General features: G+C 47.4%; 1 protein-coding gene across 1 annotated transcript in view; it reads left to right on the top strand.

Annotated features, from left to right (window-relative positions):
* The window catches only part of LOC141983327 (solute carrier family 22 member 13-like), a 41,849-nt gene that overhangs the window by 4,321 nt on the left and 14,553 nt on the right, over positions 1 to 22,975 (top strand). Inside the window, 9 exon segments of the mRNA XM_074946360.1 lie at positions 1,215 to 1,392; positions 2,493 to 2,646; positions 12,885 to 13,058; positions 13,457 to 13,560; positions 15,715 to 15,869; positions 18,418 to 18,580; positions 19,034 to 19,079; positions 19,081 to 19,155; positions 22,546 to 22,640. Coding sequence (XP_074802461.1) covers positions 2,584 to 2,646; positions 12,885 to 13,058; positions 13,457 to 13,560; positions 15,715 to 15,869; positions 18,418 to 18,580; positions 19,034 to 19,079; positions 19,081 to 19,155; positions 22,546 to 22,640 — 875 coding nt within the window. The 5' untranslated portion in view covers positions 1,215 to 1,392; positions 2,493 to 2,583.

Genomic DNA, 22,975 nt, shown 5'->3' with positions numbered 1-22,975 from the left:
CCAAGGCCAAAGGGGGCCTTCGTCTCATTTTAGACCTGCGCGGGCTCAACAAGTTCCTGGTCAAGGCCTGGTTCCACATGGTCTCTCTGGGCACCATCATCCCTTCCCTGGATCTGGGAGGCTGCTATGCTGCCCTCGACATGAAGGACGTGTACTTTCATATTGCCATCCACCCAGCACGTCGGCGGTTCCTATGCTTCACCAAGAACGTTACCAGTTTGCGGTTCTCCCTTTCGGTCTAGCCGTGGCCCCAAGGGTGTTCACAAAGTGCATGGCGGTGGCGGCAGCCTTCTTACGGAGGCAGGGGGTCCAGGTTTATCCATATCTCGACGACTGGCTCCTGGCAGGTCGATCCAAAATGGAAGTGCGGGGCCACATGGAGGTGGCCCTGAGATTGTTCTGTGAGCTGGGGCTCCTGGTCAACGTCCCCAAGGCCATGCTCGTGCCCACGCAGAGAGTGGAATTCATAGGGGAGGTTCTGGACGCGCTGCACGCCAGGGCAAGCCTTCCAATATCCCGATTCCTGGCTATCCAGCAAGCAGTGGCCTCCCTGTGCCAGTTTCCAATGACAATGGCCAGGTGCTGCCTGCTGCTGCTGGGCCACATGGCAGCATGCACGCACATGGTTGGGCATGCCTGACTGAGACTCAGGACAGTGCAGGTGTGGCTCACTTGGGTGTACCGCCCAGGCAGGGACCCCCTGGACTTGGGAGTGACAGCCCCAAGGGACGTGCTGGACTCCCTGTGGTGGTGGCAGTCCCAACCTGTGGTTTGCGAAGGCACTCCCTTTGTTGCCCCACAACCAGACCTGACGCTGGTGATGGACGCGTCAGACCTCGGTTGGGGGGCCCACCTGGGGGGACTCAGGGCTTGTGGTCCGGAGCAGAGCGGTTGCTTCATATCAATGTGAAGGAGCTCAGGACGGTTCGTCTAGCCTGCCAGACCTTTCATGCCACTCTGAGTGGTCACAGCATGAAAGTTCTGACAGACAACACTACTGCCATGTTTTATATAAACAAACAGGGTGGGGCCTGTTCCTTGCCACGCTGTCACGAGGCTCTCCTCCTCTGGGACCTTTGCATAGCCCACGCCATTCTCCTCGAGGCATCATATCTCCCGGGGGTGCGAAACGAGCTGGTGGACTACCTCAGCAGGTCGTATCACATGCACGAGTGGACGCTGAGAGCGGATGTCTTGCTTTTGCTCTTCTGCAGGTGGGGGTTTCCCCGGGTAGACCTGTTTGCCACCAGGGACAACGCCCAGTGCCAGCGGTTCTGCTTGTTCCAAGGCCGCAGCCCAGGCTCACTCGCGGACGCATTTGCAATCCCGTGGAGAGGGGGCTTGATGTATGCGTTTCCCCCGCTCCCCTTGGTACACAAGGTCCTGCTCAAGGTACGCAGGGACAGGGTGGCGGTGGTCCTCATCGCCCCGGCGTGGCCCCGCCAGCACTGATACACAACGCTCCTAGAGATGTCGGTGGAGGCCCTGGTAGTCCTGCCCCTACACCGGGACCTCATCACGCAGGATGGTGGGCTGCTTCTCCACCCCGACCTGCAATCACTACACCTGACGGTGTGGAAGCTCTGTGGCTAAACGCCTTGGAGAGCCAGTGCTCCCTTCCTGTGCAGCAGGTTCTACTTGGCAGTTGGAAACCCTCTGCCAGGGCTACCTATATGGCCAAGTGGAAAAGGTTCTCCTGTTGGTGTGAGCCTCGACAGGTGCAGCCAGGCCAGGCCCCGGTGCAAGCCATCCTCGAGTACCTCCTGCACCTCAAGCAGCAGGGGCTGGCCCCATCCTCACTTAGAGTGCACCTGGCAGCCATCTCCACCTTCCATCCAGGGTTTTTGGGGGGCTCGGTGTTTTCCCACCCAATGGTGGGACTGTTCCCTAAAGGATTGGAGAGGATGTTTCCATACTCACACCCCCCACTCCCTCCTTGGAACCTTAACTTGGTCCTCTCTAAACTCATGGGACCCCCCGTTCGAGCCCCTTGCTACCTGCTCCCTTCTCCACCTTTCCTGGAAGGTGGCATTTCTGGTGGCCATTACTTCGGCCAGAAGGGTGTCCGAGCTGAGGGCTCTCTCTCCTCTGAGCCACCGTATACAGTGTTTCACAGGGATAAGGTGCAGCTCCGACCACACCCCAGGTTCCTCTCTAAGGTGGTCTCGCAATTCCATTTGGGCCAGGACATTTGTCTGTCGGTGTTTTTTCCAAAACCCCATACGGACCTGAGTCACCGCAGCCTACACACCCTGGATGTGTGTCGAGCGCTGGCATTCTATTTGGAGCACACCAAACTCTTCCGTAACTCAGCGCAGCTGTTCGCGGCCGTAGCCGAGAGGATGAAAGGCCTCCCGGTGTCGGCGCAGCGGATCTCGTCTTGGATAACAAGCTGCATCCGGGTGTGCTATGAGCTCGCAGGTGTTCCGGCCCCAGCGGTCATGGCCCACTCGACTAGGGTGCAAGCAACTTCCACTGCTTTCCTGGCACAGGTCCCGATCCAGGAGATCTGCAGAGCAGCCACCTGGTCCTTTGTGCACACCTCCATGACCCACTACACGGTCAACCAGCAGGCCAGAGAGGATGCGGCGGTTGGCAGAGCGGTCCTCCAGTCAGTTGTTCCATGACTCCTACCCTCTTCCAGAGGTAAGCTTGTGATTCACCTAATGTGGAATGGACGTGAACAAGCACTCAAAGAAGAAAAAAAGGTTACTTACCTTCTCATAAGTGTTGTTCTTCGAGATGTGTTGTTCACGTCCATTCCACCACCTACCCTCCTACCCCTCTGTCAGAGTCGCCTGCAAGAAGGAACTGGAGGGGACCGGGCAGCAGGGGTATATATGCACGGTGCAGTGGTGCCAGTCGGGGGGCCCTGCCGGCCAAACGGGAGCTGCTAAGGGAAAAAGTTTTCGATGCTTGTGCACGCAGCACGCGCACACCTGATGTGTGATGGACGTGAACAACACATCTCGAAGAACAACACTTACGAGAAGGTAAGTAACCGTTTTTTGCAAAATTCCCTGTGTCTTTATTTTGTAACTGTGGAAGATATCTTTTTCCATTGTTATAATATTTTGTGTACTTAAACTTTTTCCCAGTCTGTTCCTTGCTATCACTGACACCTTTGTCATCCTTTAGTTTTGTCCCATATTTAGTAATTGAGTATTTGTAGAGGAGTTCAGCAGGTGACTTTCCAGATTGTAGCTCTATAGCCAAATTGTGCTAAATCTGGATCATCTCTTGCATCCATTATTTTATTTTTTAGCAAGTTCTTCACTATACATACTCCACATTCAGCTAATCATTTGGCAAGGAGGCTATCTGGGACTTGGTGTCTCACGATGAAAAGTGTACATTTTAGTCCAGGAAATCCAGAGTTCTTGGAATTCCATGATGTGCAAATTGTGACATGCTGGGATACAATCCAGACCAGAGTGGGGCTGTTACCCCTGCTCTGTAACCTGGGGTGCCTTGCAATGCCTTGCTGTTATAGCCTCCAGTCTGGACTGCTCACAATCAGCCACCAGCATTCAGGCCACTCCCAGATGTGTTTGTGTACCTGTTGCCTTCCAGTCACACCCTGACTTTTACCATACCAGACCCCATCACACTCCCTGTCCTCGACTTTCACCCCATAAATGTATGTCCTGCATTGTCCAGCCCTCTCCCAGACAGTCCAGAAATATTTAGTTATTCCTTTAAGGAAATAATATGCAACAGCTTATCATAAGTGACGTTACCCAGACACTTTAATTTAAACACACTGGATTATATGGAACAATAAAACAAGTTTATTAACTACAAAGAGAGAGGTGGCTTTTAAGTGAGTGCAAGTAATGAGGCATAAAAGTCAGAAATAGTTACAAGTAAAATAAAGACAAAATGCTTACTAGTGCCTAACTTAACAAACTATATTAGATTAAAGCAAAATTCCTCACCCCATGCTTCCAGCGAGATTACTGACCAAACTCTTCAGGTCAGAACCCTTTCCCCAGAGTACTATGGCTGTTTCCTTTTATCTTCTCAGGTGCAGCGAATGTGATGGGCAGGGTCAGAGAGAGAAGTTTCTCTTGGAGTGTTTGCCCCTGCTTTTTATAGTTTGTCCCCCTTTCGAAAAACATTTCCAGCTGGGAACTAGGAGACAACATCTGTGTGGAAGGATGTTCTCTGCTGTTTTTTTCCACCTGTTTGAGCTTCCTTTGTTTTCCCTTACTGCTTGATGACTCTGTTCAATACTTAAATACAAATTAAGGCAAACATGCACTCCTTTGTTCAAGACAGAACTGTTTGACCAGTTTGTTGCTATGTGAGTTTTGAACATGCACCCTTAATGTCATACAGGGAAATCTTATAACTTCACATACAATATTACCACACATATTTTATCAGGACAATACTGACCAGCAAATTATGAGTTTTCAAATGATACCTTATAAGACATACTTGGTAGAAAGATTATTACACTAGTGTATTGGCTGTAAATACAGGGCTGTATTCTGTTTACTATTGTTGGAATTCCATGATGTGCAAATACAGGTTTAATATTCCTGACAATTGTTGCAGCTGTGTGGTATCTTTGAGTACGACTGCTTCTGGGAAATTGATCAATTTCCATGATTTTCAAGTGATCCTGTCTTCTCAGGCTGAACATGTGAATTCTGACTTTGTCCCATGGCACTGTGAGTTGTTTATGCAATATCATTGATTCTTGCTGCTGGGAATATCTGTGTGTCTGACACATTCCACATTTGCTCACTATTTCTTTGGTGTCGCTATTTGTCTATGGCCAGAATACAATCTCTCTAGCTCTCCTTTTTGATTTGGTCTTCCCAAGGTGCCCTTCGTGCATTCATGCAAACGTTTTCCTTCTCATAACTGAGGGAACCACCATTTGTGTACCCTTCAAGAGCACTCCTGAGATCACTGAAAGCTCATTTTATAGTGAGACTATGCTTATAGCTAGTATCACTGCTTACAGTGTCTTTAGCTGAGTCTGTCTCCCAGTCATCTCAAATGCCTGGGGATACAGACGTGATACTTTCATCACGTTCACAGGTATGTTTACTGTTCTAGATCATCAGGCTGTGTACTGACAGATGGAGCATACTCTCTTGAGGATGTGTCTGTCATTGCTAAGTGGCATCCAGGTTGGAACTCAAGGATCACACCATACTTCCTTCTGTACTTTTGTTGTATCCTTGATGGTATTTCTCCAAGTCCCTTTTTGTGTACTGTTAAGGAAAAGTTAGACTTCATTTTGGTTTGGGGCCCACCATTGTTTAAATGCCAGCACATCATACACCAGGAGGAGTGATCCTTAGATACTGAATCCCTGTGAAAATCCTCCTCCTTGTCTCCAGCCTGCCTTGACTCCCAGTATCTGGTTTTTGTCAGTCTCTAACTCCCTGTCTTTTGGCCTTGATGTGAGGCCTCCCATCCTGATAATAAAAGTTACTGATGCATGGCTTTAGGACCATGCTGTGTAATTAACATACTGGTATAGCACGAGGAATGCACCAAGCAGGGATAGGTGGTAGATAAGACAAGGGTTTGTTTATTGGCTAAGGTTTCCGATGCATGAGGGCAACATGCTTTGCTAAAAAGTATATAACCTTTGTATAATCTGTATTCAGGGTCCCCTCCTGGCTAGCAGGGGGGCACCACGCTCGAGCGTAATAAAGTTAGTGTCTTTTGGGAGCTCTGCAGTTGTAGACTTTGTTTCTGTGCCTCAGCCTAGATTCGAACTGTGCGTGACCTATCAGGTATAATTCACAGCATTTGTGCGCGTGTCCTACCAGGTGTAATTCGAAGCATTTGTGCGCGTGTCCTACAAGGTATAATTCGCAGCAGTTGTGTGCGTGTCCTCTCAGGTGTAATTCGTAACAGTACTGCAATCAGTAGTTTGTGATCAGTGTCTGCTTTGAAGCTACGCCCAAAAAGAAAGTCATGAAATCTTGTACCTCCGCACTCCAGAGCTGGTGTGTCTTTCAGTTTGTGCGTACCACTTCTCTGCAGTTGTCATAGCCCTTGATGCATACGAGACTAGCAACTAACCAGTTCTGTGACCCTGTAATTGTCCTGGACCCAGCCCTCCTTTCTCAGCTTCTATGGAGAGTTTGATGTTTTTCAATATGTCAAAAAATGGCAGCATTTTAGCTGGTATCAGGATGTGCTTTACATCATTGGATGCTCTTTCGTGCTCAGGCATCTATGACCATTCAGTGACACTGTAGAGGAGATGTCTTAGGTGAGCTCCATAATTAGATATGAACTTGCTGACATAATTCAACATATCCAGCAGTTTTTGCATTCCCTTTTTTATCTTGAGGTCTTGGCATGTTCAGCATTGCCTAACTCGATGATTCATCAGACAAGATTAGTCTCTCTACCAAGTACACTATGTCCATTGTTTAACATTGACATTTGGCTTTATTTGGTTTAAGATTATTAGCTCTTGCAATTTCCAGTACTCTTCTCAGTGGTTCCTGATGTTCCATGGCAGTGCTTCCCCAAATGATGATGTCCTCTACGTACACGTTGACATCTCTAGACCCTCCAGCATCCAGCTCATTGTACAGTGAAGTATTTCTGCAGCTGAACATATCCCAAAAGACAGTTTGAGGAAGCAGTGTCTGCCAACTGGTGTGTTGAAAGTGCTGATCTTGGAGCTGTGGGTGTCCAAGCGGATCTGCCAAAATCCTGCTGGTGCATCTTTGCTGAAGACTTTGGCTCTGGCCACCTGAGATGATATTTCACTTCTTTTGGGCAAAAGGAAAGGTGGTCTCTTTATTTTTTTTTTTTTTGTTCAGCTCCTTGCATAGCCATGCATAGCCACTGTGCCCCTCCATTTTTTCCTATGATTATAAAGGAGAGAACCCAGTTTATTGGTTCTTCCATTCTCCAGATTATACCATGTGCTTTCCAGTTTCCCAGCTCTTCTTCTAGCCTCTTTCTTAAAGCTTGTGGAACTTTTCTTGTAGCATGTTCAACAGCTTCTACATCTTCTCTTAACCCCATCTTGTATATTACTGGGAGGGATCCATTTCCTGTAAATACATCTTTATATGATGCTCTTAAAACTTTCACACCTGGTTCTGTGTTGTCTTTGGCTCTCTGTGGTATATATTCCTTTGACGAGACCAAGCACCTCACATGTATATAGACCCAAGCCTGGTTGCTTCTCTGTGTACCACCACACAACTCTTATTTTATTGTTTTCCCTTTGTATTTGAGTGTCAGTGTGCACTGTCCCGACACTGGAATAGTTCCTCCATTATAGTCTTTCCCCAACACTTATGAATTTTCCACTTTTAGGTCCTCCTTACATCTCACTGTTCAGTTTCTGTAACATTCACTTTTGCCCCAGTGCCTGTCTTGTATGTCACATGTGCCATTTGTGCACATTTTAAGTAGTCACCCTTTTGAGTCTGCAGCCTTCTCCATTACTGTGCATAAGGGCAGGTCTTCCTCTTCATGTGAGGTGTCCCATTCTGCATTCAGTACATGCACTTTCCTGCTTCTCTGCACACTTTAGCATAATGGTTGGTTTTTTACAGTTTCCACACATTTGCCCAAATGCTGGGTATTTCCTATGGTCATGCTGGTTGCCACATCGTTGGCATTGTTTCCTGTTTTCCATTTTAATTTCTGTGAACCTTTCCCTTGCTGGCTTAGCTCTGCTACTGGGTCATATGCTTTGTAACTTTCTCTAGGGTTTTAATTTGTATTTGTTCTGCTCTTTGCCATACACATATTGCCCTTTATCGTGTCAGATTCATCTTTCTTAGTGGACTTGTTTATTGGTACACCCCAGGACACTCTGGCCTTTAATGAGAGAATCTTTTAATATTCCATATTGGCAGACCTGTTTCATTGTAAGTCTGTAACAAACTTCTCTATTGTTTCCCTTCATTCTATGTTCTCATCCTGAACACGTATCTTTCACAAGTAACATTTTTTTCTAATGGCACAATGATGCTCCAACATTTGCTTTATTTCTGCAAAGCTTTCCTCTCTTTCCCCACCTGGAATGCATTGTATACGCCTAGGGCTTCTGAGCAGGGCAACCTTTTGCTCATTCTCCAGTTTATTTGCCCCTGTGGCTTTCATATACAGCGCAAATTGCTGTTTGAACCTTTCCCAGGCATATTCTCACAGCTGCTGGAGGATTTGCTTGCAGTGGTACAGGCTCAGTAGCAGCCATTTTGATGTTACCTCTCTCACTGGGTCTTCCAGCACTCCATGGCTTGGCTTTCATGGAGTACTTACTCTGTAGCGTAAGTAGTGGATGTTTCTCCTCCCCATGGAAACAGGGGTCACCTAAAGCTAACCACACTCCTGGAGATGTATACACTCTGCTCTGCTTTGCATTCAGGTTTGTGAACAGCCTGGTGTACTATGGCCTGAGCCTTAACGTGGGGAGTTTTGGCTTGGACATTTCCCGGATGCAGCTTGTGTTCAGAGCTGTTGAAATACCAGCTCGCTTCAGCTGTATCTTCCTGCTGCAGTGGTTTGGGAGGAAGAAATGCCAGGGCTGCTTTGTGCTCCTGGGCAGAGCCGTGTGTCTCATCATCACCGGCATCCCAAAAGGTACACGGCAAGTCCCTGGAGTGCAGCCCAACCTACCTGGTGCCTGGAGCAGTCGAGTCCCAGACACGTTCCTTTGTACTCCATTTTCCTTCCTTCTATAGCTCAGCTGACTGGGGCCCACTCTGTTGGCTCCTAACACTTGATTTCAATGCCTGAGCCACCTTCTCCGGAGATGCCACCCACACGGCTCCATTCCTGACCAATTTCTGGATTTTCTTAGTGTTACTTTCTTCTCTCTTTACATTCCTGGTTCTTTAAAATCCCCCCGGTCTCGCAGGCAAGCTCCATGGAATAACATGGTGTAGCCTGTCAAGGAGACGCTTCCCTCTTGCAGGCCGAGGAGGAGTTATAGAGGGCTGGCAGTGTTTTCCTTTTCCTCCCACCCTCCTTGTTTTTTCCTCTTCTTTTCTCTCCTGTCGCCTGTGATCTCACTGCCTTCCCCTGTTGTTGTTCTGGAAGTGCCGGCAGTGTGCTCAGCACTGTACAAAATGCAAGGAAACCGATTACAAATTTCTTTCGAACTCGCTGATGCCATAGTTCCGTTCTAGTGCTTTTCAAAGGGACTGAAGCAGGCTGGTGCGATTCATGCTTCCTTCAGCCTTCGCCAATGCTTGGGGTTTGTGGCAGAGCCTGAGATTTGAGTAGCGACAGTAGCCTGCTGGCATCTGGGTAGGTAGATTAGAAAATCTGAATACCCCGTGCTAGTTAACTAAACTAAAAGGGGCCACGCCCTCCCCTAGCAGCTCTCTGGACCCAGAACTCTGCAGACCCTCTCGCTCCAGGTGCACTAGGACCCAAGCAGGGGACTTCTGACTTCTGGATATTCTAGCCAAAATGGTACGACTGTTCTCTGACTGACGCTGCTCTGTGCTGACTGGCTGTTTGCTTTGACTCTCCCCATCCCTCCGCAGTCTCTTCACCTCACCTTTACTCCACATCTGCCTCTGTTTGCCAGAAGCTGGGAGTGGACGACAGGGGATGGATTACTTGATGATTATCTGTTCTGTTCATTCCCTCAGGGGCACCTGGCATTGGCCACTGTCGGAAGACAGGATACTGGGCTAGATGGACTATTGGTCTTGACGCATTTTGGCCGTTCTTATGCCTCTCCACCCCTGCATGGTCCCATCTCCCCCTTCCCTTCCCTTTTCTTTTCATGTAGCAAATCCCCTCCTAAGTAACCCCCCCCCCACTCCAAAATTGTGACACTAATGTGCAATTAGCCACCAGCACATTGATCACTCTGCTTTATATTCTACCCGGTTCCCCACCCTGTTTCTGTCTGGTCTATTTACACAGTATTGTCTCACTGTTTCCTTGTGCTCCACTGTTTTTCTCTTGTCTTGTACTTAGATTGTATGGTCTGTGGGGCAGGGACTGTCACTTTGTTCTGTGTTTGTACAGCACCTAGTCCTAGGTGCTACTATAATAAATAATAAATCATAAGAATAAGAAAAAAGAACATAATAGGAAAGATTTTCAAAGACACACAGGACAGTTTTGCACCCAGCTCCCACTGAAAGTTCATTGGAATTGAGGGATAATTCTTATTTGTACCTTTGAAAATCTCCCTCTGAAGCATCACGAGCTAAATTTGACGCTAGTGTAAATCCAGTGAAGTCAGTGGCTGACAGAACTCTGCTGACTTCCTGTGGATGATTCACTGCACCTCTCTATCTGGCTCCTGGAGCGTATTACAGTGTAACTTACCTCAAGCTCTCGTCCCAGGGAGTGGCTGCCATTGATCACCTCATAAACGTTGATCTTGGCCGTTGGCTGAAGTTGCAGTGGAAGCCCTGGGGATTCCGTGAAGTGTGGTTCTAGTCTGACAAGTGACTGTGCTCAACTGATGCCTTCTTACCCCATGGATTGACTCCCTGTGTGTGTCTCAAGTTGTATTTGCTGACTTCAATGCCAAAAATAAGTCTTCCCTCCTGTTCGTTCTGCAGATCCAGGACATCTATGGGGGAACCGGATTCTAATTGGGCTAATAAATCATAGACTCATAGAATACCAGGGTTAGAAGGGACCTCAGGAGGTCGTCTAATCCAACCCCCTGCTCAAAGCAGGACCAATCCCCAACTAAATCATCCCAGCCAGGGCTTTGTCAAGCCTGACCTTGAAAACCTCTAAGGAAGGAGATTCCACCACCTCCCTAGGTAACGCATTCTAGTGCTTCACCACCCTCCTAGGGAAAAAGTTTTTCCTAATATCCAACCTAAACCTCCCCCACTGCAATTTGAGACCATTACTCCTCGCTCTGTCGTCTGCTACCACTGAGAACAGTCTAGATCCATCCTCTTGGGAACCCCACTTCAGGTAGTTGAAAGCAGCTATCAAATCCCCCCTCATTCTTCTCTTCTGCAGACTAAACAATCCCAGTTCCCTTAGGCTCTCCTCATAAGTCTTGTATTCCAGTCCCCTAATCATTTTTGTTGCCCTCTGCTGGACTCTCTCCAATTTTTCCACATCCTTCTTGTAGTGTGGGGTCCAAAACTGGACACAGTACTCCAGATGAGACCTCACCAATGTTGAACAGAGGGGAATGATCACTTCCCTCGATCTGCTGGCAATGCCCCTACTTATTCAGCCCAAAATGCCATTTATTCTTCTTGGCAATGAGGGCACACTGCTGACTCATATCCAGCTTCTAGTCCACCGTAACCCCTAGGTCCTTTTCTGCAGAACTTCTGCTGAGCCATTTGGTCCCTAGTCTGTAGCGGTGCATGGGATTCTTCTGTCCTAAGTGCAGGACTCTGCACTTGTCCTTGTTGAACCTCATCAGGTTTCTTTTGGCCCAATCCTCTAATTTGTCTAGGGCCCTCTGTATCCTATCCCTACCCTCCAGCGTATCTACCACTCCTCCCAGTTTAGTGTCATCTGCAAACTTGCTGAGGGTGCAATCCACGCCATCCTCCAGATCATTAATGAAGATATTGAACAAAACCGGCCCCAGGACTGACCACTGGGGCACTCCGCTTGATACCAGCTGCCAACTAGACATGGAGCAGTGTCCACACCATGCTATGTTGGCGGGAGACACTCTTCCACCAACGTAGCTTCCGCCTCTTCCGTTGGCATAACGTGTCTTCTCCAGACACCCTACAGCAGTACAGCTGCATTGGTCCTGTAGACTTGCCCTGAGACACAGGAATTCTGTGGCGGAGCAGGGACTTGAACCTAGGTTTCACACGTCCTAGGCTAGTGCCTAATGTCTAGATTTCCCTTCCTTTCTGTTCTTAAACCTTTAGAATTACATCAGTGTTAGACCCCAAAAAGGCCTAGATCCAAGCTCCCCCACATGTGTGGCTAAATCCCCTGCTCTGCTTTGAAAATCCCAACCAATGCTTTCCGGTTGCATCCATTTTGCTGAGGCTTCTGCCTTCAGAAGCCAGTTAGTCATGACAAGTGAAACTTCTGTGTGTCTTGGTTTTATTTGCTGTGGAAATGCTAACAGATCCTTTACTATTGCACGTGAAGTCTGGAGTGTGGAAAGTAACTAGTGGGTTTCGAAGTACATGCTTGAAGATTAAAAACATAATTCATTAGGCTGACATGAGCATGGAGCATGCAACAACATTTCATGTTGTCTTAGCTGATTATTTTTTGGAGTCACATTGAGTTTAAACATTAACTTCAGCCCATATAAAAAAAGCTTCCATGCTACAGTGCACCACTGGACAAGCAAACAACGGCAGACTTTGAAGATATTATCAACACAATAGGAGATTTGGGACCATTTCAAAAATGGCTGGTGCTGATGCTCAGCCTTGCAAACTTTCTAATGGCTTTTCCCATGTTTCCCGGCTTTTCCCCGGCCAAGTGTTCCTGGTTCTGGATGTGCCTCATCACTCTAAGACAAGCTGGATCTATGCCATTAGCCCAAACCTGACTGAGGAACAGCTGCTGAAGCTAACTATCCCTAGGAACACACAGGGATCTTATGAAGGATGCCTCATGTAAACTCCTGTGAATTGGGATATTGACTCCATCGGAGAATACGGCCTTAATGTCACTCAGAAGTGCCAAGAGGGGTGCGTCTATTCTTCAGGACAAAACCCAATGTTGGTGACTCAGGTTTGTAACTGCATTTTGAGTCTATATTTATTGCTAAGGATCATGCTGATCTGAAAGTGTACACGCACACTGGGGATTGTCTACACATAATGGATATGCTGGATTTTAAATCAGTTTAAACCAGCCCAACCGTGTGGATGCACATAGATTGCTTTACAGTTGACTTATATTGATTTAGCTTAGTCTGGTCATTTAAATGCCAATTTTTTGTTAAACAGGTGCAGCTATTAGGTGTGGACCAGCCATTAGTGTTTGCAGCTTGCGAGCAGCCAGGCAGAAAGGAGAGAGGAAGCACTGTCCAGTGGTTAGAGCACTTCTGGACCATGGGGGATCTAGCTACAGTTCCTCCTCTACTGCAAATATCTGGTTTGACCCAGTGCAAGGCACTTAGGGTGCGTCTACACTGCAAATGAGAGTGTAATTGTAGCGTGGGTAAGCATGCCTGCACTGGCTTTACCCTGACTAGTGCACGTAGCAGAAGTGGTGGCATGGACTAGGAGCTCCAGTACAAGACCCTGGGGGAACCTGGATGTGTACTTGTGTTGCTGAGGGTCCATGCTGCCCCATCTTCACTGCCGCTGTTACCTATGTTAGCTAGATTAAAGCTCTCATGGGCACGGCTACCCGTGGTTCAGCTATAGTAGGTGAATGAATGGTGGTTTGGATTTATAGGCAGTGTACCTTAATCTCCAGTTCTCTCTGGGAACATTTGTGCTGCTAGCAAGTCATGAATCGAGCCATCAAAATAAAACCCCTTTAAAATGAAACCTACTTTGTTTCCTTCTTTCAGTTTGACCTGGTATGTGACCGAAAAGAGCTACATGACATCTCCCAATCCATTTACATGGTGGGACTTCTCCTTGGAGCCGTGGTCTTTGGTTTCTTAAGTGACAGGTAAAGAGAGAGAAAATCCACTTGCAGTTACCTGTGCAAAGTCAGCAACATAACCTCGCTTGGGGGCGTATTGCATGGAGCCTCGCCGCCATGGGGCTGGGGTGAAGGCTGATGAGGTTAGAGCACTGGAGCCCAGACCTCTAGGCCCTGACACTGATGTGCTCTATAGGCTAGATGTGGCTTCTCTAGAGATGGAGTGAAAGGTCTAAGCATCAGCCACTGTGCGTGGGGAGGTGGGGTGTGGGGGGAGTGGGAAAGGAGGGTTGAAGCCGAACTGGGTGGAGCTGCAGGGCTGGATTGGGGAAGGGGGGGTTGGAGCGGGACTCAGGGGTTCTGGATCAGAGCATGGGAGGCTGTGCGTGTGGAGGGTAATGGAATGAAGCTGAAGGAGGGCAAGTGGGGGGATCTTGGGGAAGGCTTGTGGGGGCCTGAAATGGGGCTGGGGGGAGGGCAGATCAGGGAAATGGGGGGCAGCAAGGGAGCTAAAAGGGCCTGGGAGGCTGAGTGGATTGGGACTGGGGGAGCTGACAGCTAGACTGAAGGAGGCTGGAGAGTGTGGCTGAGGGGGGCATGAAGGATCTAGAGAGAAGCTCGACATGAGGCATGGGATGGAAGGGCTGGATTGGGGCTATGGGAGATGGGAGGGCTGGATTGGCACTGTGGGGGAGCTAGGAAGGAGGTGGGGGACAGGAGGAATGGATTAGGGCTCTAGGGGAACTAGGCAGGATTGCGGGGATGGGAGAGATGGATTGGGACCGTAGGGGAGTTAGGCTGGAGGTGGGGGATGGGAAGGCTGGATTATGGCCAAGGGGGGATGGGAGGGATGAACTGGGGCTGTGGGGGAGCTAGGCAGGAGATGGGGATGGGAGGGATAGATTGGGGCTCTGGGAGAGCTAGGCAGGATTGGGGGGATGGGAGGGCTGCATTAGGGCAGTGGGGGAGATAAGCAGGAGGTGGGGACAGGAGGGCTAGATTGGGGCCATGGGGGAGCTAGGCAGGATAGAGGGGACGGGAAGGATGGATTGGGGCTGTGGGGGAGCTAGGAAGGATTGGGGCAATGGGAGGGCTGGATTGGGGCTGTGGGGGAACTAGGGAGGAGGTGAGGGATGGGAGGGCTGGACTGGGGCTGTGGGAGAGCTAGGGAGGAAGTGGGAGAGGGGAGGGCTGGATTGGGGCTGTGGGGGAGCTAGTCAGGTGGTGGGGGACTGGAGGGCTGGACTGGGGCTGTGGAGAGATCTCCAAGAGTGCGGGAAGCTGGACTGGGATGGATTTTAGAAAAGGAAGTGGAGCCCCAAACCTCTTCTTGCACCAGGGCCCTTGGGGCCTTGTTTAGCCACTGCTGGGGGAGGGCATTCTCTGAATTTCTTCCTACCCCAGCCCCCGACACCTCAGTTTCCCTTGTCTCCTCACAATTCCCTGCTGCCCATTCTTCCTCATCCCCGTTCTTCTACTTGTGTTCCTGCCCTACTCAAAGCAGGCTAAGTGCTCACTGGTCTGGCCCTTTGTTATGTTTAGAATGGGGTTCAGAACCTACCATAAGTTTTATTATTATTTACTGGTGAAGGTGCACTGTGCCATAAAAATAAAAATCAGCCCCTGCCCTAAAGAGTTTAGCTTCTCTAAGACAGGGCGACACAGAGGGGAACTCAGAAGTGGGATGAAGTGAATGTGTATCTGATGGAGAGGATGGTGTTGTAAATATAAACTATGGATCATTCTCCCCATTTTATAGATGGAGAAACTGAGGCACAGACTGGGAAAGTGACTTGCCCAAGGTCATCCTGCCTGTCACAGAGTCAGGAATAGAACGTAGAGCTCCCGATTGCCAGTCCAATGCTCTGTCCCCCAGGCCCCACTTCCTCCAGTGCCTCAAGTTTTGGGTGACCAGCTTGACACACCTTAAAGGGGCCGTTTAAAGGTGTACCACTTTGGGCTCCCAAAGTCACTTGTTTCTTCTGATCATCTTGGCCAGAACTCGGATGTTGCAGGATTCCAATCTTAACATTATTTAAGCCCTATATCAACCAACTAGCGTGTCCAGCCAAGTTCTGACACTGATGACTATCACTACATTTTCCAGGTGCCTTACCTGCTGTATTAGGAGTGAAAGCTGACAGTAGCCTCAGAGATTTATGAAAACGTTTCCTCCCCTAGGACTGGGCGGTGTTCCACCATTTTGCTCCCCATGCTTATAATGGGGGCATTTGGTGTTGGAGCAGCTTTTGTGCCAAATTTCTATGTCTATGTCGTCTTGAGATGTCTTGTGGGTGCTGCTGCACCTGGAATCTTCACAGGAGCCCTGGCTTTAGGTAAGACTCTCTCACTGCTCGATGTTTTAGCTACACAGGATATGTGGTCTGACAAAAGGCAATGAAAAGACCCCAGGGACAAACGCTCTGTGCAATTACATGCTACATGGCGTTAAAAATTGACTACCAAATTAATGTTGCTCGAAATACAGTGGGCCTGATCTTCCTCTCACGCTGGGGTAAATCAGGAGTAATCACATTAAAGTCAGGTGAGTGACACCAGTGAAGGAAAGAGGAGAATCCGGCCTGGGTATTTACATATTTGGTGGGAGGTAGGCAGAAAGCATAGGAGCAGGTTCAGTGAGTTGGAGAATGTGAAATATTGGTTTATTTGTGCTCGGTTTGTCATTAGTATCTCCAGCTGTGCAAGTAGAAATCATTTCTCGCTGGTACTGCACTCATGGGAGGGACACAAAGGGGGGCACGTGACCTCCCCACGTGACCCTCCATGTGACTCCTCCCCACCCCAGCCCGGGGCCCCCACACTCTCCCCGTCCCCTCCGACACCCTCCTTACCCATCTTAAAATTTTACAACTGCATCTTTGACTTGGGCCTGATCAACGTAAAACAGCAATACATATGCCAACAAGCTTAAACAAAGCTTTTGTTAGCATACATATTGTGCTGTTAAGAATGAATAGGATTTAGTGAACATTTCCTAGTCAGGCTGGTCATTCTCCTTCTCTGGTAAGCAGTGCCAGCTACTGAGGCACTGCTCCCCTCCTCCCACCCCCTGCAACAGACTGCTTACAACCGCCTCCTCCCCAGCTGGATTTTCTGCTGTTGGGAGCCTTCTGCTAGGATCTGCATCCGTGGATAGGGTCCCTAGTGTGTACCCAAAAATTACCAGGATGATGACTAGTACTTTGATTACTTGTGGCACCTTAGAGACTAACCAATTTATTTGAGCATAAATAAATTGGTTAGTCTCTAAGGTGCCACAAGTACTCCTTTTCTTTTTGTGAATATAGACTAACACGGCTGCTACTCTGAAACCTAGTACTTTGATTGTTAATTCTTCTTCAAATATTTAAGGTACTTAATTTGTTGGTGATTTACTCCTGTATATAATTAGCATAACATTTATTTTACACTGGAGTGCTTTGCAGACACACAGATTGTGAAATGGCAGGGAACTTACATTTGGTATGTTCCGCCAACATAGAAAAACTGAGAAGCCACATTTCTGACTCAGAATTTGAAATCTCAGAGTCATGCAGTCAACATATTTCTTCACTGACAATATGCATCTCTCTCATTTTAAATTAGTGTTGTTATGGCTCTGGGGTGAACTGTCCCTTTGCCCTATCTGTCTCCCCCAGTCTCTCCATATGCAGCATCTTTCAAGTGACAGGCCTACAGCCATTCTCAGCATTCTCCCAAGCATCTGCTTTACTCCTACCTTGGGCAGTCGGACAGGTATTCTATATTTGGCAGTACTCATTAACTGCCTCAGTTTCCCCACTCTTGGATGGAAGGTGATACACAGCACGCCTCCGCTGTGCCTCAGTTTCAGCCACAGTAATGCTCAGCTCTGCCTGAATCTCCTTGATAACAGCAGGCAGTGAACTGGCTTCCTTGGGCACCGACTTTGGCCTCAGGGAGATTACACTTGAGCCAGTGTGATTCACACCTCCCCTGTGGGAATGGGTGGAGACCCTCTTTCCTCCCATTCATGTGCTTATTCACAGATGCTGGGGAAGCCACTTCCTTCCCATCAAATGCCCTAGCCGCATTCTGCTCCTTTCCCGGCTGCAGCAGAGGGGAAAGGAGCAGAGCGCAGCCCTGCCCCTCCAGCCATGTCCTCTGGTGGGGCTACGCAGCTCTGTGGGTGTGGGGCCGGAGCTGCCAGTGTGGGGCCATCTGGTGGCCCCACGTCTTTCTTGTACCCTGTACTGGCTAGAAATCTCTTGCAGGTATGGGGCACCAGAGGGTACAGCCGTACTTGCGCTCCTGAGTATCTCCCATGAGTGGCTATTAGCTATCGTATCTCTAAGATCACTGGCTACATGCAGACAGGAAAGCCCCTCTCTTATCAATGTACTTTACATGTATGGAGCACTTTTCCCTGGAGAGTCACAAAAGTTCTTTCGTCAAACCTCTCAGCAGTACTGAGAGGCAGCGAATTATTATTTATACCCATTTTACAGATGTGTAAACTGAGGTCCAGAAATTATGGCAGAAATTTTCAAAAGGGACCAGTGAATCTTGAGTGCCCAATAAGAGTCAACTTAAAGAGGCCTGAGTTTCAAAAAGTGCCAAGCACACAGCTTCTTAAAATCAGACCCCTTTAAGATGACTCTGATTGGACAGTCAGAAATGGAAGCCCCTAAAGTCACTAGTCAGTTCTGAAAGCCTGGGTGTATGTGATTTATCTACGGTCATCCAGTGGCCAAACCCCAGAGTACTGACTCCAGAGCCTTTGCTCTAGCTACTAGATAGCACTCCCCAAATGAAAGCTGATCTAGTTTGGAATAGAAAAAAAATCCTTTAAAAGTGCTGAATCATTAGGATTCTCAGCAGTTGAATCTGTGTTAATGTCTCTAGGTACTGAATGGGTTGGAGTCCCCTACCGGTCACATGCAGTAATTGTTACCCACTTCTGCTTTTCCGTTGGACAGATGGTTTTGGCTGGCTTAGCTTATGGCGTTCGCAACTGGAGGTTGCTGCAGATTGCTGCCCCTGTATTTTGTCTTTTCTTTTACATATGGTAAGCATGCATTTGCCAGAGAGCTCTTCTCAAACATTGCAGTGTTATTTGTGATCCAGGTTATACACGGGCTTTACAGGGTGGATTCATCTACTTATTGCAGGGTTGGCTCTTTCCCAATATAGCCCATATCTTGTAAAGGTTTATACATAGTTAATGGGATCTGCTGGGCCCCCAGCATTTTTGGCTATCAGCCACTTTTATGTAGGTGCCTAACTTTAGGCACCAAGATTTGAAAATGTTGGCATGATAATAACATTATTTCTATTGAAACTAAACAACCCATATACACACACCCAAACCATAGCACCTCAGAAGAATTACATCTCCCGTAGTAAACTCACATCATCAGATAGATTTTACTGCTATGGAAGATGCATCAAGTAGATGAAGTTAAGTGAGTAACTGGGATTTTGATAGCAAAGAACTCTTTGGAATTCACATGCTTTGTAGGGTCCTTCCAGAATCTGCTCGGTGGCTCCTGACACAAAAGAGAAGGTAAAGGAAGCCAAAAAACTGATTCAAAAGCAGCATCTGTGACTAAACGGACCATCTCTCCAGAACTGCTTGATCAGGTCATAAATCCTGAGACGGGGGTGTTTGCAAAATATGTATAAGTGTAGGATTCAGAGACCAATTTTTGGGGGGTAAAACAGATAAATATTTATATAAGTGGATAAACAGCTTTAAAATGTTTTTAATGACTCTCGTGCTGCCTGTGAATAACCCTTTACTGTGTTCCAGTACTGAACATCCAACTTCAGGCCTTATTGTTTCAGTGTTATTTAGACTGTAAAATAAGGTGGTTTTGGCAAGAAACTCTTGGGGGAATTTCTCCTTCTGTCTTCTAGCAAACAACCCAAAATACAGGGGGGAGATTTTCAAAAGCACCTAATGGATTTAGGTGAACATGTCTCAAGTCAGTGGGACTGCGGCGTCTAAATTCCTTAAGAATTTTTTAAAATCTCCCCCAGAAACAGAATTATCCTAATATTCTCAAATCTCATATGAGCAAACCAATCCTCACTTGTGAATTCATGTTGTTGTGCTCAGAGAAGCTCCTAACATTTTTTCCTGTTTGCCAAAAGAGGAGAGAGAACTTCAGAGGCTGCGTTCATATGATGTGCCATTTGCTGATGCTCCATAAGGGAGTGACTGCACTGTTCCTTAAAAGTCCTGCAAGTCATTTCTCCTGGGGGAATTTTGGCCAAAAAATTAAAAATTCTGCACTAAAAAATTAAAAATTCTGTGCACAGTATTTTAAAATTTTGCTTATTTTATTTATCAAAATAACACAATATAATCACACCACTTTCAATTAGTTTGGTAATTTACTTCAAAATACCTGTCAGCAAATGTCTGAAACAATACTGACAACAAAAAAGATTCCCCTCAGGAATAGAAAGTTAAAGGAACGCCTACAACAACCCAGTTCCTGTTTGTCTGTTGTTCTTTCAATGGGTGTGTCAGTCTGTGTATGTCAAGCGCACATCTTGGGGGAAAACTCTGCCCTTCTGGTCTGACAACTGCACCCTGTACCTCCCAGAGCCCAGGCACGCCCCTCCACAGCCAAGCCACCCACACCCCCTACACTCCAGAGCCCAGCCGCAGAACGCCCTCCAGCCCAGACACCCACATCCCTTCCCGCCAGGGATCCAGAGAGTGCAGAGTTTCCTGCATGCTGCCTCCTTCCTTCAGGGCATGCTGGGAACTGCAGCTTCCCGGAACCATGCAGCTACTCCTTCCCCTTGCCCCTCCCCTCCCCCAGTGCCCTGTATTTGCGAGCTGGAGAGCCAGACTCTGTTGGGTCCAGCCGCCCCTTGGGTAGCCAACAGCTCTGCAGCATCAGTTGTGGAGGGAAAATGAAATTCTGAGCAGAACATTAATTCTGTGCAAAATTCTGCATTGCACAGTGATGCAGAATTCCCCCAGGAGTAAAGTCATTGAAACTTGCAAGTATCTTCCATTGCACTTGGCAAAAAATTCATGGCTGGCCATGTTGACCACCATGGTCACCAGCCAAACCATGCACGTGTGATATCAAAGGACCCAGGACCTTCTATTGAAACAACAGAAAGGAACATCTACTAAAATTGCAATGGCTGATTCATGCCATTTTGCTGGAGGTAGAACTGTGTCAATTTTTATTCCTTTATTGATTTTAGTCCCTTGGAGAATGTAACTTATATGTTGTATTTTCTGTCATGTTACTGTTTCAGTAACATCAAGAAGCCCAGATTAAGATCAGGCCCTGTTCTGCTAGGTGCTGTCCAAACACGTGGTCCCGCCCCCAAAGAGCTGACTATCTAATAAAACAAATCATATACGAAAGGAGGGGAATAGGGATACAAATGTACAAGTTTTATATGCATATATACATAGCCCATTGCTTAGTGTCAGCATGCTGTGACCAATCCACAGAGAATATGACCCTCTCACATGAGCAAGTAGAAAAGCTGGATCTTTAGTTCAAGCTGTAATGGCTTGTGTTTTTAGTTCTGGAGGTCCCAAGTTCAATTCCTTGTGTTGGCCGAATGGGGGCTTTATATCTACGTTTGCACTTTGTTTTGATTATTGTAAATAAAGTGAATGCTAGCTATCCCCATCGGGCCTTCAAGCCATCAAGAACTGGATCATTCCATAAAGGTGCCATGGCAGAGGCTGGGTCTTAATGAGGAGAGGGAGTGGCCTTTGCAGACCAGTCCAAGGAGGGCATTCTATGCCAGGGCATAGGATGGAGATGCACGCAAACGATGAACTTTTCTGTAAAACCCCCTAGCACTTTTACATTTTAATCCTAAATGTAAGAAGGATTTTTAACTTCTCCCAAATTCAAAACTGTCATTGTATTTATATCACCTGATTTTATTTTGGGTATGAGCTGACATGGTCCCACTAGTGTGCAGCTGTATTTGACTTTGCCATTTGCTGGATACAGCGTTAAGCTTGGTCAAGTGCACAGGACTGTTGCCCTCTAGTGGTTGCCTGACAAAGGATGAAATCCTCAATCACAAGTGAAAGCTAATGGAAAGAATTCACCTTTAGCTCATATGATTGAGGCCTATGTTTCTGAAAGTCCTGGATTCTCTTCTTGAATCAGGAAGTGCACAGTTCAGCTGGGGCCTGCAGTGCCTATTTGTGCCCATGGGTTTGTTGCAACTCCAACAGATGATTAATAATAATAATTTGAATTATGCAGATATAGCACATAAATCTTATGTGGGTCAATGCTGCAGTGGGACACAAAGCTAGTGCCCGACACAAAGGGCTTCCGGTCAAACAAAAGTAAAGGAGCAAGAAAGACAATACACAAGATGAGATAGAACTTACACAAAGTGGCCATTAGAGCTTAAATGCTTCATGAAACAGGTGGCTATTGAGGTATCTCTTGAAGTTCAAAGGACTGGAATCATACCAAGGGATGTGGTGGATTCTTCCAGCTTCCAGCAGGCTCTATTCAAGGCTGTATATTGTAGAAAGCAGATCAGGGAAAAGGACAACATTTTAGACTGTTCTTGGGCTCTCGCTATTCTGTGGCCCATCTATGGTGTCCAAACAGGTTGTACATAGGCTCTCAAGCCATACAATGGCTTTTCTTCAGATGAGTTTGCTCAAATACCATGGAATTTGTTGGATGTTTCGGTGCTTCTTCTCTTTATCGCATTGCAAAAAACAAACAAACAAAAAACAAAGCCAAACACCAAACCCAACATTTCTACCACATTTTCCCAAAACTCACTTGTCAGAAAATGTTCTTCGTGACCAAAACATTGCAGTTGGAAAAACAGGCTTTGGTCATGTAAATCCAGCATGTTGCGTACTGCAGTGCTCTACCTTTCAGAAGCAGAAAACTTTTGGGGCCCCTTCCACTTCCACTGACATTGGTGAAAGTCTTCAGTGTGAATTGGATCAGGCCACTGGTTTCTGTTTCATGTCTTGACCCTTTTGCTTTGTGAATTTTGAAGCTGACACCTGAGAAGAAGGTTAAGTCTGGAAATACTCTGGATCTCTTCCTCAAGAAGCACCTGAGGAAATTGACTTTAGTTATGGCTTATATCTGGTAAATTGTCCAAACATTACTCCATTTTTATAACAGTGTAATGGTCCTCACTTGGGGTATGGTAGGGAAGCGTGGCCTAGTGTTTAAGGCTGCAATCCATGACTGGCTGGGCGGTTGTGGGGAGGGGATTACCAATGTATAGAGTCCACAGGCAGGGCAAGAGGGGTACTTCCCTCTGACTGTTTCTATGGTGGGTCCTCCCTTTCCTCAGGGAGGGCCCCTTTGGGCAGCTGTGTCAGAGACTTTAGGTTTCTTTTTCCTCTGCACTGCTGGAGCTGCGGGCTGCAGGTCTGCTCTCTTCTTGCTCTGTGGCCCAAGTGAGCTGTTTCCCTGTC

Source organism: Natator depressus, chromosome 2 (assembly GCF_965152275.1).
Source record: "Natator depressus isolate rNatDep1 chromosome 2, rNatDep2.hap1, whole genome shotgun sequence".
Lineage (NCBI taxonomy): Eukaryota > Metazoa > Chordata > Testudines > Cheloniidae > Natator > Natator depressus.
The sequence above is the reverse complement of the archived record's forward strand: the minus strand, read 5'-3'. Positions and strand labels throughout refer to the sequence as shown.